The following is a 14,012-nucleotide window of genomic DNA, read 5'->3' as shown; positions in this document are numbered from 1 at the left end:
CAGTCTGAAGAGTAGAACACTCCCTCTATCCCCAAGATACTCAGTATTTCCCTCTGCTCCTTACTCTACTGAGAGGAAGGTAATAATAGATTATTATGTTCCAATGACATTTACTTATAAAACATAAATGTTCCAAAATATCACCTTTCAAAAACTTGTGGCTTTGTGTGTTGTTGTTGTTTTTTCATTTGTTCTTTCTTCCTTTGCTCTTTCACATTAAAACATTTTTAAATGATCAGTTTCCACCATTGGTAATGTCTCAGAACATGAAGCACAGATACAGACAGAGAATCAAAGCTGTCTAGATACCTACCAGAGTGGGAATAAATCTCATGCCCTGTGCCTTCATTTTGTCAATGAGTTGGGCAAGGCCTTTGAACTTGGGGCTGAGGGTGAAACCCAGCTTCCGATCCATGTAGTCCATGTCTATGTGCTGTACATCCTGTGGGAAGGAGCAAATCACAACACTCAGGACCCCGCAGATGCCCAAGGGCACCAGCCCTGCTCAGCCAGCCCCAGCTGACCCCCTTTATTCCTCCATAACCACCCACACTGACTCTTCAATTCTGCCAACTCCAGCATGCCCCTGCCCTCCATTTCCCCCTTCTTTCCCTGCGTTCTGTCTTCTCTGCTCCTCAACTCTTGAATTCCTGGAGTCTTCCAACAGAGTTCCTCTTGACTTGCTCAAGGCTAGAGAATGGGACGTATCTGGGAAGCAGAAATGATGGTCCATCTGGTTCTTGGTCATTCCCATAGTGGGTCTGACTGGGTGTCTTTGCATTTAGAACTAAATTTCTCCCACTTTCTAAAATGTAGACATTTAGATGGTTCTTCAGATGAGATCATGCCTTCCCTGCCTTCTACACCCAGTACCGATCTACCTTGTTTTCTTGCGTTCCATAGATACTGTGTTTTTGTTGTCACTGTTGTTGTTTTACAAACTGAAGATTTGTGGTGACCTGTGTGGATCAAGTCCATCAGTGCCATTTTCCCAACAGCATGTGCTCACTTCGTGTCTCTATGTCACATTTTGGTAATTCTCGTGTTTCAGACTTTATTATAATGATTCGCACACTTGATAAACCATGTTGTTGGTAAGTGTTGTCAAGTTGGCTCCCACACATAACAATCTGGTGTAGGGTTTCCAAGAAGTGACTTGTGGGTTTAAACCACCAACCTTGTGGTTAGCAGTCTCATGCTTATTCTACAGCACCAAGCCAGGACTCTGTGACACATTACAATTTAGTAAAAACATAATTCTTATCTGCGCTGGGAAACTGAAAGGTCTGTGGTGTGAACTGTTTTATTGTTGTGGCCTGAGATCAAACCCACAACACTACCAAAGACTGTCTGTACCAACCCAGGTTTCTGTACATGAAACTAACTCAATCCATGATGCCCAATGATGCCTAAAGAGTCTAATACTCAAGTGACAATAAAGATGCTTCCTGGATGGAATTATCACCCTGATTCCATTAAGTGGAGTTTGGTGGTGCTGAAGGATAAACATTGAACAGAGACCCACAAGGTTGGTGGTTTGAACCAATCAGTTGCTCCATGGGAGAAGATGAAGCTTTCTGCCCTAACAAAGATTTACAGTCTCGGGAATCCTGTATAGGGTTGCTATGAGTCAGAACCAACTTGACGGCACTTAACAACAACAACAACAACATTGCACTAAGACTCCAGGTAGAACTTGTTTGGCAGGGAGGAAACACATGTTTAAGGCAAAACTCAGAAAAGAATGAAACCATATATTATTAACATCAATTGCTTTGGTAGGGTAGAGTTTTGAATTCTAAATTTTTTTTTTTCTAATTTCCTAATGTGGGAGCTCTGGTAAGCATAGTGGTTACAAGTGGGACTGCTGTCTTCAAGGTCAGCAGTTTCAAACTACCAGCCATTCTGTGGGAGAAAGATGAGTATTTCTGTTCCCATAAAGGAACTCTGGTAATGTAGTGGTTACAAATCAGGCTGCTAACCTCAAGGTCGGCAATTCGAAGCTACCAGCTGTTCCACGGGAGAAAGATGAGGCTTTCTGCTCCTGTAAAGATTTGCAGCCTCGAAAACCCTGTCACTATGAGCTGGAACTGACTCCACAGTACTTAACAATAATGACAACAACAAAGATTTATAGCCTCAGAAACCCTATAAAGGGTCATTATGAGTCGGAACCAACTCCACAGCACACAACCACCACCAATGTAGGATCAGCACTGGATTGCCAACCACAAGGTCAGCACTTCAAACCCACCAGCTGGTCCTCAGGAACCTTATGCAGGATCTCCATGAGTCAGAGACAACAACCTCCAAACATTCATTCCTGTAAGACTTGAAGACTTGGAAGCAGAGAAATGGACTGAAGGATGAGGCACCAAAGGTAAGTGGAGAAAGAGCATGTTATCTGTGAACCTCTGTTGTTGAAGACGATGAGTCAAGTCTGGTGACTTGTGTGGGGATGCACAGTCACTGGGGGGGTGTAGATGGTGCCTATGTGTATTCCAGAGAACGTGAAGGCTTGCTTTCTTCATACTGACCCTTTGCATCCATCTTCTCCAAGAACAGCCCCAGTATAATCTCTTAACTCTCCACTTGCCGGTTGCCATCCAATCAATTGTGACTCATGGCAAGCCCCTGTATTAGAGAGTAGAACTGCCCCACAGGGTTCTCAAGGCCTTTTGGAAGCAGATTACCAACTGTTTGTCCAAGGAGTCTGTGGTTAGTAACCAAGCACTTAACCAATTGTGCTACTCTTAGCACAACCCTGTGTGACAGAATCCATTCTAGGAAACTCGAGAACTCAATGGTTATCACTGAATAGATTCTTAGGAAGGTTCTTTAGCTAATAGTCAAGAGACAGAAATACCTCTCCAGAGTGTCAGTTGAAAAAAGAAAGACCCTCAATGACATAGATTAACATAGTGGGTTTAAACAAAGCAATGACTCAGATTTCCACTCAAAATCCCAGAGTCATGGATTAGAACCCACCATGGCTACTGAAGGACACTTGTGACATGGGACAGGAAGCACCAGTACCCCCATCCCCATGGGCTGAAAAATTTGTGCAATACTGTGGCATTGTTGTTGTTGTTGTAAAGTGTCATCGAGTCGATTCCGACCCATAGCGACCCTGAAAGGGTTTCCGAGGAGCAGCTGGTGAGTTTGAACCACCAACCTTGCAGTTCAAATGGCTTTTCAGTCTGATGCATTAGCCCACGGCGCCACCCGAGGGGAGCAGAAATACATTTTTAAAGCAGGATATTCCACACAAACCAATCACTACATTTCCTTCTTATACTGAAATATAAGAGTTCCTCTTGTACTGAGGAAGCCATGTGGGAGAAGGTAAGCAATCAAAAGTGCAAGTTCAAGAAAGTGTTTCTACATCACAACCTAAATGGCAAACTCCAGGTCCACATGTCATCTGTAATTTCTAAGGATGCATTTTCCATATACAATTGGCTATGAATTCCCATAAATAATTACAACACAGGAATGGAGCTTTCATACGTAGGGGATCTGGGCTGCCATCATCGCATCATACAAATCAGAGATCTCAATGTCATTGTGGTATCCATAGCGACTCAGCTGGAATCCCAAGGCCCAGTATGGAGGCATCATTGGTCGGCCAATCAGCTAGAAACAAAGAGAAAAATGGACCCAGGTAACCTTCTTGGGAAAGGGAGGACCATGGGCTTATACTTGAAACACCTTGAATATTTCTACTGGAATGCTGTCAATGTGAACAATATGAATCCTCACTTCCAAAAAATAACAGCCAAATTAAAGGACAACCATGAGGATTCAAATTGAGAGCAATTTTTTCTTCCATGCTTTCCTATAGTTTGGGATTTCCATTCTCAGAAACTGGAAATAGTTGAATAGATTCTTAAGAAAGCTATTAGCAAATAGCCAAGAGACAGAAATGTGTCTCTAGAGTTTCAGTTAAAAAGAGGAAGACCCTCTATGAGATGGGTTGACACAGTGGCAGCAACAATGGGCTGAACCAGAGCAACAACTGTGAGGACAGGGCACTACCAGTGTTGTATTCGCTTGTACTTGAGATCGCTATGCGTGTCAGCTGACTTAATGGTGCCTAACAACAACATGGAAGGGATATTAATATGTTTTCATATCTCCTTAATTCAATCCTGGCTTTCAGGGGAGACAGCAATATCACAGTGGGGATATCTGAGGGGGTGGCACCACCCTGAAAATGTGATAATGTCCTATAAGTGTTTGGTGGTTTATCAGTGGATAGAGAGCTACCAACCTCAGTGTACTGCTGGGCTACAAGTTCAGGAGTTGGTCCCAAAAACACATAAAAGTCCAAAATCCCTCCTATGGTACGATACGTCAGGGCAGGTGTTGGCTGAAGTGTCACATCTGTAAGTGAAGATAGATGATAAGGAACATCACTGAGGCTGTCAGACCACTCAGAGAGGGACCTTCCCCTAAAATGTACCAAACTGCTCTCCCTAAAAAATCTTCAACCCAGTGGCATTAGAGATGGACTCAACAGGGTACCTGACTGGGTGGAAGGGGCCACAAAACCACAGCCACATAAGACCACACAAGACTAGGGACCATGTGGAGTCAATATTTTACACCTAACCCAAAAAACACACCAAACCCAAGTTGTCAAGTCAAGTCAACTGAGTTCTACTCTGTCAAGTATGGCAGAATAAAGTTGAGGCCCATAGGGTTTCTTGGCTAAAATAATAGCTGGCCTGGAGCACTTATTTGTTTGTTTCCATGTGTATTGATATCCCAGATCCCCATAAGGTGGTCATATCTGTTTATGGGGTACATGAGGAGGGTGCCCAGTCTTACCCATGGCATTGCTGTTGAGCAGGAGCACACCGTGGGCACTGCCATTCTCCTCCAGTGCCATGTAGTAAGGGTGCACGCCATAGGAGTTCTTCTTGTACTGGGGGAGCCAAGGGGGAGAAGGTAGGCAATCAAAAGAAAATGCCCAAGGACATTGCTCCCACATCATCACCTAAACAGCAAACTCTTGGTTCCCATTAGAGACTCAGCTCAAAGCCACATCCTCTGCAAAGTCTTGCTGGACTCCTCCCCTGACCCTGAGGGATGAATCCCACTCTGTCCCTCCTTTATTCTTATTAGATCATTCCACCACAGTATTCATGACACTCTTATTATAATTATCTCTGCATCTCTCAACCACAATCCATGAATAATCACAGCATCTTATTAAATTCAAAGCCAAGGACTTAGTAATGGTCGGACATAGTTATTGTTGTTAAAAGTCATCCATTTCATTCCAATTCACAGTGATCTTGTACTGGGTTTCCAAGGAGCAGCTGGTGGGTTTAAACCACTGACCTTATGGTTAGCAGTCCATTGCTTATCCTGCAGTGCCACACTAGGACTTAATAAATGTTTGTGAGGTAATTACGATGCATAGTCCATAGGGAAAAAAACACACAGGTGTTTTAGAGACAAAAAATGTCTGACAATAAGATTTATCAATGAAAGATGAAGTTGTGTGAGTACCAAACCCGTTGCTCTCAAGTAAATTCCAAAACACAGCAGCCCTTTAAGCCAGGACAGAACTACCCCCACAGAGTTTCCAAAGCTGAAAGCTTTACAGGAGCTGGCTGCCCCATCCTTCTCCCATGAAGCAGCTGGTGGACTCCAACTGCCAAGCCTTTGATTTCAGCTGAGTATTTAAGCGCTGCTCCACCAGGATCTTTGAATAGGGCAGGAACAAGGAAGTGACACAGAGGGAAACTGATTCTCTTATCTGTTTGCCCTTTTAGTCTTTAGGAGTCCTGGTGGTACAATGATTAAGTGCTCAGCTTCAAACTGAAAGATTAGCAATTCGAGTTGGCCAGCCATTCTGTGGGAGAAAGATGAGAAAGACCGTAACCTTGTGAGGCAGTTCTGCTATGCCCTATAGGCTCCCTGTGAGCTGGAGTTGACTCAGCAGTAACTGGTTGGGTTTTCTGGTTTCCATGGCACAGTGATTAAACATTTGACTGCTAACTGAAAAGTCATTAGTTCAAACCCACCAGTCACTCCATAGAAGAGAAATGAGGCAGTCTGTTTCCGTAAAGATGACATCTTTGGGAACTCTGTGTGGAAGTTCTACTCTGTCCTACTGGGTTGCTATGGGTTTGGCTCCAGGAGAATGGATTTCACAGATTTTTTTTCTGGTTCTTACCCCTGGAGGCTCGTCCCGAGCAAACATTCCCAATGTGTGCCAGCTCATGTTTCTTCTGAAGGTTTCTGACTCACTTTCCCCAAAACCGTAGACATAGTTGGAGGGCAGGCGAGTGGAAATGGAGAGGAGCATATCATTGAAGGTGAAGCCCGGGAGTTGAGAGTCCCAGCTGCAACACAAGGGTCCAAGCTGAGCAAGAGATGGTGGGCACAGCACACAGGGTCACCTGGGGGGGGGGGTCAAGGTTGTGCCCACCACTCCAGAGATCTTTGAACTGTGGACATCTGAGTCACATTTAGTTGCACATCTGGGTGACATGGCCCAGGTCTAAACAAGGGCCAGGGTCCCCCTGCTCTTTCTCCCTGCACTTTGCAGACAGCATCTTTCTAGGTCCTGGGCTCCTTGAGGGAGACCCATGATTCATTCAGTTAGTCATTTCTAGTTCTCTATGAGTCCTGGTGTGGCTCTGTGGACTAATGCACTGGCCTGCAAATCAGTTTGAATTGCAAAGTCAGTGGTTCAAGCTCACTAGTCACTCCTTGGAAACCCTATATAGGTTTGCTATGGATCAGAACTGACTCCATGGCACTTAAAATTAATTTTAAAACAACAACAGCTCTCTGTGATAGCCAGACATACCAGCTTGAACAGGTATAAAAATCAGTGAATGTCATCAAGGATCAGGCCTGTTCCCTCAGTACACAGGATTGATAGGGACAGGCAACTAAGACATTGGCTACCTAAAATGGGGGGGCTATAAAGGAGCTCTGGTAGCATAGTGGTTACAAATCAGACTGAAAACCTTAAGTTCAGCAGTTTGAAACTACCAGCTGTTCCACAGGAGAAAGATGAGGCTTTCTGCTCCCGTAAAGAGTTACAGCCTCAGAAACCCTGTACAGTGTCATTATGAGTGCGAACTGACTCCACGGCACAAAACAACAACAACATAAAGGCACGAAGTGACTGGCTTACAAGTTTTCAAGAGGGAGTTCAGTTTCTGAGTGGGGGAGGGGGGAAGGCAGAATACCCACTGAATAGCTTTCATCTCATCTAAATGGGTCTGATGAACGGAGATGGGGATAGGATTCTTTTGATTCAATAGTGAGTAATTGTTATCATGACTAATTGCGATTTTCACAACTGTAAAGGTAGAAGTTTTGTAACTTAAAGAGGGGAGTAGTTAATATTACAGTCCTAGAGCATAAGATCCTAGAACCATCAAGGGAGAAGAACATGAGTGGAATGTAGGACCCTAACCAGAGAAGTAGCAACATACCAGAGATGAAGGCAGAGATGGGGACATGGAGAGGTAGAGCAGCTGAGGTCTCTAGATTCATGGAAAGAGAAAGGCTATGCGCTGGTGGCCAGGAGGCAGACTTGCAGAATATGCCCTTTGGTTGTTTAAATGATTATATATTCCTGAATGTTTTTCTTACACACAGAAAAAAAAAGAGAGAGGGGGAATTGAAGCAACTACTATTAAATGATGGAGATTTAAATGGAGGAGATTATAATCATTGCGAGGGAAAAAAATACAAGAGGTTGAATGTAAAATTGATGTTCTTCCATGTAAACTATCACTCAATTCACAATAAAAGCTTTAAAAAAAAAATACGTGATTGAGGTCTCAACAATGTTCCCTATAAAAAGTGGTAGACTCTTCAAACCATTGTTCTGGATTGGCTATAAAGCTTCTTAACAGAGGGAAGACTGCCAGATGCCTAAATGTATGGCCACAGGAAGCACACCTCTAGTCATGCAGATGACAGCTTCTACTGGGAGGGGACCTCAGCTCCAGGCAAGGTCTAGACTCTGGTGCCCTTCACCCAGCAGGACCAAGGATAAGAAATGCGGCATCTTCCATGCTCAGTTTTGATGCTTCTAACCCTCCAAGGAGCTCTGGTAGCGTAGTGGTTACAAATCGGGCTGCAAACCTTAAGGTCAGCGGTTCGAAACTACCAGCCGCTCCGCGGGAGAAAGATGAGGCTTTCTACTCCCGTAAAGATTTACACCCTCGGAAACCCTGTACAGGGTCGCTATGGGTCGGAACCGACTTGACGGCACTTAACAACAACAACAACAACCCTCCAATGGCATCCCACAGAGACATGAAAAGTCACTCTGTCTCCTCCCAAGTCTTTGCCTCTCTCTTCTGCCTCTTCACTTGCCTTTTCTTAATGTACCACAATAGAGAACTGAATTACAGCTTAATTCATGTGTTGTACTTATGGTGCTGTAGGATAAGCATTGAGCTGCTAACCACAAGGTTGGCGGTTCAAATCCATTAACCGCTCCTTGGAAAGCTTATACAGAGTCTCTGTGAGTCAGAACCGACTTGATAACACTTAGTGTTGTCCTCTGCTCCCTGTTGAACAAGGATGACTAGAATGTACTATTTTCTTTCTCTGAAACATCTAAACCATTTTTAAGAACACTTTGGTTTATGCTAAACAAATTCCTCATCAAAGTAGGGAGAAATAGATATGAAGGTACCACCTGTAGCCACAGGTTCTGAAATCAAGGATTCAACCAAGGATCAAACGTATTTCAGGGAGAAAAGGGAGCATGAAGACTATTTACATTGACATGGTATTAGAGATTATAGTATAAGTAATCCAGAGATTATTTAAAGAATAGGGGAGGCTGTGTGAAGGTTGTATACAAATACTTTGTTGTTGTTGTTAAGTGCTGTCGAGTCGGTTCCGACCCATAGCGACCCTGTACAGGGTTTCCGAGGGTGTAAATCTTTACAGGAGTAGAAAGCCTCATCTTTCTCCTGCGGAGCGGCTGGTAGTTTCGAACCGCTGACCTTAAGGTTTGCAGCCCAATTCATAACCACTACGCTACCAGAGCCGTTTTATATAAGTAACTTGCACATCCCACATTTGAGTATCCACAGGGCATCCTGGATCCCATTCACTGCAGGTAACAGGGGTCAGGTGCACTCTCTTTAACCAGCATGAACATACACATTTTACATGGAATCTTTGTGGTGACAATTGCAACTACACTAACAGAAAACACACGTGTACATGTTGCTGAAGATAATTTAAAAACAGCTGCAACCATTTATTGACAGGGAACCACCAGAAACTCAAGCTGGATTCAGAAAGGATGTGGAACGAGGGATATCATTGCTGATACCAGATGGATCTTGACAGAAAGCAGAGAATACCAGAAATATGCTTATTGACTGAAAGATGCTTATTGACTGTTAAAAGGCTTTTAACCCTGTGAATTATGACAAGCTATAGACAACATTTTAAAGAATGGATTCACTAAATGATGTTCATAAGGAACCTATACATAGACCAAGAGGCAGTCATTCAAACACAACAAAGGGACACTGACTGGATGGTTTCAAATCAGGAAAGGTGTGCACCAAGGTTGTATCTTTTCACCATACTTATGCAATCTGTAGCAAATAATCTGAGAAGCTGGATTCTATGAAAAAGAATGTGGCATTAGGATTGGAGGAAGACCCATTAACAACCTTCAATATGCAGAGCATGCAACCTTTCTTGCTGGAAGCATTGAGGACTTAAATACTTACTGATGAAGATCAAAGATTACAGCCTTCAATATGGATTACACCTCAATGTAAAGAAAATGAAAATACTCACTACTGGACAATAAATAAACTCATAATAAATGAAGAAAAGATTGAAGTTGTCAAAGACTTCATTTTACTAGGATCCACTATCAACACTTGAGCAGCAGTCGAGATAGTGCACTAGGCAAATTGGCTGGACCACACTTCTTCAAAGTACTCAAGAAACACTTCAATTTGAGAACTAAGATGCACCTGACTCAAGCCATGGTATTTTCAATAGCCTCATATGCATTTGAAAGTTGGACAATGAGTAAGAAAGACAAGAATGGATACATTTACGTTATAGTGCTGGAGAAGAATATTGTAAGTACCATGGACTGCCAGAAAAACAAACAAATTTGTGTTGGAACAAGTAAGGCAGAATGCTCCTTAACAGCCAGGATGCTGAGACTTTGTCTCTCATATTTCAGACATATTGACAGGAAAGACCAGTCCTTGGAAAAGGATGTCATGCTTGGTAAAGTGGAGGGTCAGTGAAAAAGAGGAAACCCCCCAATGAGATGGATTAGCACAATGGCAGCTGTAGTGGGCTCAAACAATGCTTGTGAGGATGGCACAGTACCAGGTAATGTTTAGTTCTGTTGTGCATAGGGTTGCTAAGAGTAGGATCTGATGTGATGGCACGTCATGGCAACCATAAATGGAGGCAAGATTGAAGCTGTCCAAGGCTTCATTTTGCTTGGATCCACAATCAACACTGATGGAAGCATCAGTCAAGAGATCAAATGACATATTTCATTTGGCAAATGTGCTGCACAAGACCTCTTCAAAGTGTTCAAGAGCAAAAATAACAGTTTAAGGACTAAGATATGGTTTTGGGGAAAAATAGTAAAAGTACCATGGACTGCCAGAAGACCAACCACATCTGCATTGGAAGACACACAGCCAGAGTGCTCCATAGAAGCCAGGACGGTGAGACCATCTCTCATACTTCAGAGGGACCAGTCCTTGAAGAAGGACATTATGGTTGGCGAAGTGGAGGATGACAGAAAAAATGAAGACCCCAATAAGATGGCAGCACCTTCAGGCTCAAGCGTACCAACATCTGTGGCGATGGTGCAGTGTTTTGTTCTGTTGTACATGGGGTTGCTATGAGTTGGAACAGATGGTACCTCACAATAACAATAACTATCCACACAGCTCCTCACATGAGGAAGTTCCCCACAGCTGCTTACATGACAGTGCCAGAGCTCTTCCGTTGAATCTGGATTCCGAAAGGACTGGTCTGGATATTGACATTATACAGTCGCTGCTCAGGGGAGCCTGATGGGATGTCTGGGGTGTTCAGAGACATAGGGACCTCGTACCTTTTGTTGGTGGAATTGTAGATCTGAAAAGTAGAGAGAAGGCAGTTTCCAGGTGGAGTCTTAGACCTCACCCTCTGCCCCCATGCCAGACACGATAGTCTGATCCCGATGTTTTCTGGTATCAGATGTGTTAATGCATGTGTGTGTGAACATGCATGTATGTGTGGCTGTGTTAACATGGATGTGTGCTATAGTTCCAGAAGGATGTTTTCACACAGACCCTCGATCTCCTGTCACTGTCTGGTTGTCCAGAAGCCACTTGGCTTTGCCGCAGCTCAGACCTCTCTGTGTGGAGCAGGGATAGACCCCTTGACCTTATATCTCACAGAAGCACTGGGAGGAAGGAGCATACAGGTGCCCTGCAAGGTCAGTCATTTCCACAACCATTCTTTCCCCCATCTTGTGCTCGGACCCTCAGCCCTCTTGGCCACACTTTTCCTAAAGCTGTGCTGTTCAGAGCTGTGTGCCTGGGAGCAGGAGAAGCAGTGTCCTATTCAGACCTGCTGAGCCAGTCTCTGCACAAGACCCCCAGTGGTGCATCCCACATGCACAAGTGAAAAGCACAGCGCTGATCTTAAAGTGCAGAGACCCCTCCCAACTTTAACTACTTGGTTCTATTAAAAGATTGTATGCTATCTCATCATTGTTACATGGGTGCCATTGAGGTACTGATGCCATTTTTAATGCAGTAGTTAAACTTATTAATGTAGGTTTCACCTTAAGAAAAAAACAGCTAGCACGCAGCACACAAATGTGATTTGATTCTAACACAATGTGGTCCCTTGAGGGAGTGGGGAGACCCTCAATCACCCCAGAGGTGCTGAGTGGGGAACTCTGATGAGGTGAACCTGGGTCCCATAGCCCCGCAGTGACTGAGACACAGCTCCAGTTTGAGGGCTACAGCTCCACATTGGAAGTAAGTAAGCATGTGCTCACGTGGGTCTGTCACAGCACAGACACCTTGCTAGGCTTAGACAATGTCTGAGTATATGCCATGCCATTCAACCCCAACTCATGGATCACATGCTTCCTGATGACCTGCCCCTCAATTGTATAATGTCCACTCAGGGCTCCAGGGGGGCCTTACCTTAAACTGCAGCATGCTTTCTGTGTGGTAGACCACACTCACTTGGAGGGTGGTGATCTTGGCAGAGAGAGGGTCAGCAGTGGGGGCCCGGGGTAAGTGGTGCATGCCTGCTGTTGGAGAGGGATCCAGGGGGTCTGGCAGAAGTGTCAGGTCCAGGGTGATGCCCGTGGACAAGTATGTGATGTTACTGGCAGCATAGCTGGGGATGGTGTCGTAATAACAGAGGGGGACTCCAGGAACACCTGTATTCTGGAAAACAGGGTGGGGAGGTTCTTGTCAATCACTTACCATGCTTCCTGACTCTGTTTGTCAAAGTGGATGGTTGCTGGAACCTAAGTCTCTGACACCAGGCCCATTTAGGAATGACACTCAGGCCTCCTGTACTGATGAGGGGTCAGCAGGAGGTTGATCCTGGAATGGGATTCTCCATCCAGTCCTGCTCCATGGTACCTAACCTTGTTTTCCAGGGTGACCTTGCAGAAATCACTAAATTTGTCCAGTTCTCTTCCCGTCTGCTGTCCAATGGAGTTCCTGGGTAGTACAGCTAACATACCCATTGTCAACCAAGAGCTTGGAAGTTCTGGTCCATTGGGACACACCTCAGAAGAAAAACCTGACAATCTACTGAGAGGTCATCGATGATCAAAACAATTACAAGGTGAAAGAAGGTAAAAACAGAGGAACAGAGATCCAGGTGGTGGGAAGGTCAGGTAGATTACAGGATAAAATAGACTGTCTTAAATGGAGGGAAGAGTTAATGGAATATAAGGTAACCACATCAGTGGGGTTGGGATGGGGGGTTTAGTTCAGGTGTTGGGGAGGGCAATACAAGAAGGGGGAGGAAGTGGGAGAACAAGATAGATAGTGGAACACTGAAACAGGTTTGCATGGCCTAAGTGGGACAGAGGTAATTAGTGATGCATGCCCAACCTTAAAACAACAGGGCTCTGGGATACAAGGATCTAGGCATAGCTTGAAGAGGGGAAATAATACTAAAATGCTTGACTGTCTTATGAATATTGGTTTCTCTTGCCTACTATTGTAAAATTGACACTTGAGTGGGATAGAAAGGAATGTTGGGAAACATGATTACAGAAAACTTGTAAGCCCGTCTTCAGCCTAGAACTGATTGGAATACCTAAAAGGGATTCTAGAACTTGCCCAGTGAAATATGCCTCTTGCAAAGCCTTTACAGAGTGTAGGACCTTAGGTGGAATCCTGAGTTCCATCCAGAACCTTCTGAGGTGGGACATTCCCACTAGAAAGGACAAGCAGACCAGCCTGGAACAGCTAGAGTGACAGAAGATACATCTTCAAAAAAAGATCATCAGGAAAAACAAAAAAACACAAAAATGTCAGCATGTCTAGCTACTGCAAGAATAAGCAAGCTGTTTGCCAGAAAGCCATCAAGGCAAGCAATCAAGTTCCTTCAGGACAAACTCCCCTCTAAGACTGAAATTCAAAGAGAACACACAAACAGGCATGTAAACTTGTTGGTGACCACATTGGTCTACTGGTGAGTGGAAGAGGGGCAAAAGCAGCAATGAAGAAATGGGCTGAGTTCAACCACAGTCCATTGGCTTCTGTTGACCTGGAGATGAGAGAGAGAAGAGGAAGGGCTGGTTGGTCCAAAGGGCGGTGAGACTTAAGAACACTTGAGCCCATGAACAAGGACATAGCCACAGAGGGCTAGAGTGGAGAGTGAAGCATCCAGCTGATATGAAGTGAGGAGAGATACACAAGAACACTCAAACTTGTAGACAGTACCCATTTGACCTAGCCTCAATGGCTTGATAGTCAGAACTTGACTAGAGG

The 14,012-nt window shown here is 44.4% G+C and overlaps 1 protein-coding gene across 1 annotated transcript in view; it reads right to left on the bottom strand.

Annotated features, from left to right (window-relative positions):
* LOC102839681 (maltase-glucoamylase, intestinal-like) overlaps positions 1-14,012 on the bottom strand; it is a 152,074-nt gene that overhangs the window by 29,053 nt on the left and 109,009 nt on the right. Inside the window, exons 22-28 of the mRNA XM_006861260.1 lie at positions 12,198-12,446; positions 10,979-11,133; positions 6,191-6,359; positions 4,834-4,930; positions 4,274-4,386; positions 3,511-3,636; positions 314-442 (exon numbers count right to left, since the gene is read on the bottom strand). Coding sequence (XP_006861322.1) covers positions 314-442; positions 3,511-3,636; positions 4,274-4,386; positions 4,834-4,930; positions 6,191-6,359; positions 10,979-11,133; positions 12,198-12,446 — 1,038 coding nt within the window. The remainder of the gene's footprint in view (positions 1-313; positions 443-3,510; positions 3,637-4,273; positions 4,387-4,833; positions 4,931-6,190; positions 6,360-10,978; positions 11,134-12,197; positions 12,447-14,012) is intronic.

This window comes from Chrysochloris asiatica, unplaced genomic scaffold (genome assembly GCF_000296735.1).
Source record: "Chrysochloris asiatica unplaced genomic scaffold, ChrAsi1.0 scaffold00041, whole genome shotgun sequence".
NCBI classification, from domain to species: domain Eukaryota; kingdom Metazoa; phylum Chordata; class Mammalia; order Afrosoricida; family Chrysochloridae; genus Chrysochloris; species Chrysochloris asiatica.
Note: the sequence above shows the minus strand (reverse complement) of the source record. Positions and strands in the feature narration are given on the sequence as shown.